Genomic DNA, 2,859 nt, shown 5'->3' with positions numbered 1-2,859 from the left:
TTAGGAGAAGATTACCAACAATAAATAAATAAACAAATAAAATAGCCCAGCCAGTGGGTGTGGCTCAGTGGTTGAGCATCAACCTATGAACCAGGCATAGTTCAATTCCTGGGCAGGGCACATGCCCAGGTTTCAGCTGCGGTCCCCAGTAGGGGGTGTGCGGGAGGTGGCCTATTGATGATTCTCTCTCATCATTGATGTGTCTGTCTCTTCCTTTCCCTTCCTCTCTCTGAAATCAATAAAAACATTTTTAAAAATAATAAATAAATAGAAAAGAAAAGAAAAGGTGCCACAGTCTCATAGAGCACCTAATACTGCAGCATCGCGGGGGCCACCACCACCTCAGGGAGTGGACTGACTCAGAGTGCAGGATAGTGCACACCAGGGCAGGGTGGACCTTGGTGACCGAATAGCTCACACAAAGGAGACCAGAGCAAAGATCACCACCGCCCTCACACAGCTCCAACTCAGAGGAGAGGATCAATGGGCAGCAGGGGAAAGGAGAAAGGCCTGGTACACAGCCCACCAGGTCCATCAAGCCAAACAGGAAGGCACTGTTGGTAGGCAGGAGGGGAAGCTCCAGCGATAGTGCCAGGCCGCCCAGAAAAGCGAACACACAGCTCAGAGCCATGCAGAGGCCCTTCGTCCCCTCGGTAGTATCCCTAGTCCAGGTCCCACAATGAGGATGAGTCCCACGGAGCTGCCCACTAGGCAATACCGGTCCTCGTGACTGAGACCCTGGCTCTCGAGACAGAGGGCGAGGAGAACAGAGCAGATGATGGAAAAACTTCTGTGAACGAGGACAGCGTTGCCAGCAGGCATCACCTGAGTGAGGGCGTACAGGCAGGGGCCAGGCAAAGGGGAGGTGGAAGAGGCATCAACAGATGAGCCGCTCCAGCAAGGATAAGTGGGAAATCTGGTAAGACGCCTGGGAGAAGGGGCCCAGCCGGGCCACAGGCAGACTCGTGGGTGGCAGTACAGGTGCCGGGGGAGGCTGGGCGGAGTGGAGGGCCAGCCATGATGACTGGGTGAAGTTGGCAGGTTGAAGTAGGGGTGAGTGCCAGCTTGTTAGGGAGAAAAGAGCTCAGGCATTAGGGCAGCCATAGTCCAGGGGACCTGAGACAGGACAAATGTCAGGCTGGGGTCTAGGACCCCGTGGACTGTAGAGGGGCAGGCTGTCTTGCTGAGGAACTTGGGAGCGAGAAAGGGCCTGAAAGATGGATGAGGCAGTGCAGTGTGGTAATACGGCAGGAAGTAGGGAGTGGGTAGTCCTGGAGCACTGTTTCTCTGGGTAAGTTGTTCCTGGGAGGAGAAAAGGAAGAGCCAGCGATGCTCTGCTGGTATGAGGAAGAGGAGGTGGCCTCTGACGCTATGTGTTTATGTGATGTCACAGGTTCCAGGGACATCTGGGTACACCACGGTGAATGTCATTTGTTCCTTCTCTAGGACAGCTGGCAAGTGCTAGGGGAGGAGGGAGCAGGGAGCAGCCAGGAGCTATAAGGAAGGAGGCTATGGCCCCTTCGCCCTCACACTCACCATCTTTCCTTGGACTTCCTCCACTCCTCCTGCTCAGGGCCCCTGGGACCCTTAAGAGCTCCAGCCATTGTGACCTGATGGCAGGGGTGGGGTTCTTCCCCGAACCTCCCCGAGACGGGGGTGGGCCTGTTTTCTCTTTGTGTCCCACTCTGCTGGCTTTACATCTCTGCCTCTGTGATTCCAAAGTTGTTCTGATTCTTTTTTTTTTTTTTTCTCTTTAAGACTAGCTCTGTGATGCGACTTCTTTGGTTTTAATTTGTCGTGTCTCACCTTGTTTCAGAAAGGAGCTCTGAGGGCTGATTCCTCAGCCTCCTGAGTTTTGGATTTTTGAAGACCAGGGAGGAGGCTTGGGGACGGTCCCTCTGGAGTTGCAGGAATGTGTTTCTTCTGTGTGTTTTGTCGGTGCTGTCCGAGGAGGCCACACCAAGGCCTCTGCATTAGGGACCAGTACATAGAATTGGATATTTCCTCTGGTGGACAAAATACCTAGCTGCCTGCTCATCTGCGCTGGTAGCCATCGATGGGCCTGTTCCGAGAGGCTGGGCATTCCTGGGCATGGCCTGGTGCGGGTGCCCTGCATTTCTGGGGAGGGTGTGTGTGTGTGTGTGTGTGTGTGTGTGTGTGCTGGCTCTGTGAGTGTGTTGAACCTGGGTCTGCGGTCCCACCGAGGCCCGATTGCGAGCCGAGCCTGCCATGTTGTGGGTCTGCGCCCTGACAGGCTGTGCGGTCTCTGGGCGGAGTGCCACGCCGAGTGGAGGGCATTGAGTGTGTGTGTGTGTGTGTGTGTGTGTGTGTGTTGGGGGAGGGGGGGAGCAGGGGGTGTCATGATGGGTCAAGAGAGACTCGATGAGTCCACCAGGGCCCAGAGCAGGGCTGCCAGGAGGTTAGAGGAGCTGGGATCAGGCCCAGCAGCGGCCGGTCCAAGCAGCTCAAAGCCCCTCCAAGCGGAAGTAGCTCCGACAAAGGCCTGGAGCCCCCGGGAAAGGGAGAGGTTCTCCTGGTCATCGCGGATGCGCCAGAAAGTCCCCACCCAAGGCAGGGCTGGCATTCTGGCCGAGGGAAGGGAGTGGGGGGGTGAAGTTTAAACCTGAGCGCGGGAGGTAAAGAACAAAAGCGAGATAGGAAAAGGGTGAAAGAAGAGAGATAAAGAAAGGACGGACCGAGAGGAAAAATACAAAATAGGTTGGGAGCAGAGAAGGGGAAATTACTAGTAAGGAGAGGGAGGCGCGGTAGCAGGCGCAGAGCATGTGCAGCAGGAGCAGCCTGGGCGGGCCGGGGCCGGGCTCACCGGGCCGCAGGGAGAACACGAGACGAACGTGCGGG

The 2,859-nt window shown here is 56.1% G+C and overlaps 1 protein-coding gene across 1 annotated transcript in view; it reads right to left on the bottom strand.

The window, feature by feature from the left end:
- Positions 1-1,604, bottom strand: part of SLC35G6 (solute carrier family 35, member G6) — a 5,293-nt gene extending 3,689 nt beyond the window's left edge. The window contains 9 exon segments of the mRNA XM_014549807.1: positions 294-356; positions 359-423; positions 426-508; positions 510-654; positions 657-852; positions 854-941; positions 944-1,064; positions 1,247-1,302; positions 1,537-1,604. Coding sequence (XP_014405293.1) covers positions 294-356; positions 359-423; positions 426-508; positions 510-654; positions 657-852; positions 854-941; positions 944-1,064; positions 1,247-1,302; positions 1,537-1,604 — 885 coding nt within the window.
- Between the last annotated feature and the right edge of the window lie 1,255 nt (positions 1,605-2,859).

The sequence above is a fragment of the Myotis brandtii genome, unplaced genomic scaffold (genome assembly GCF_000412655.1).
Source record: "Myotis brandtii unplaced genomic scaffold, ASM41265v1 scaffold573, whole genome shotgun sequence".
Taxonomy (NCBI): domain Eukaryota; kingdom Metazoa; phylum Chordata; class Mammalia; order Chiroptera; family Vespertilionidae; genus Myotis; species Myotis brandtii.
Note: the sequence above shows the minus strand (reverse complement) of the source record. Positions and strands in the feature narration are given on the sequence as shown.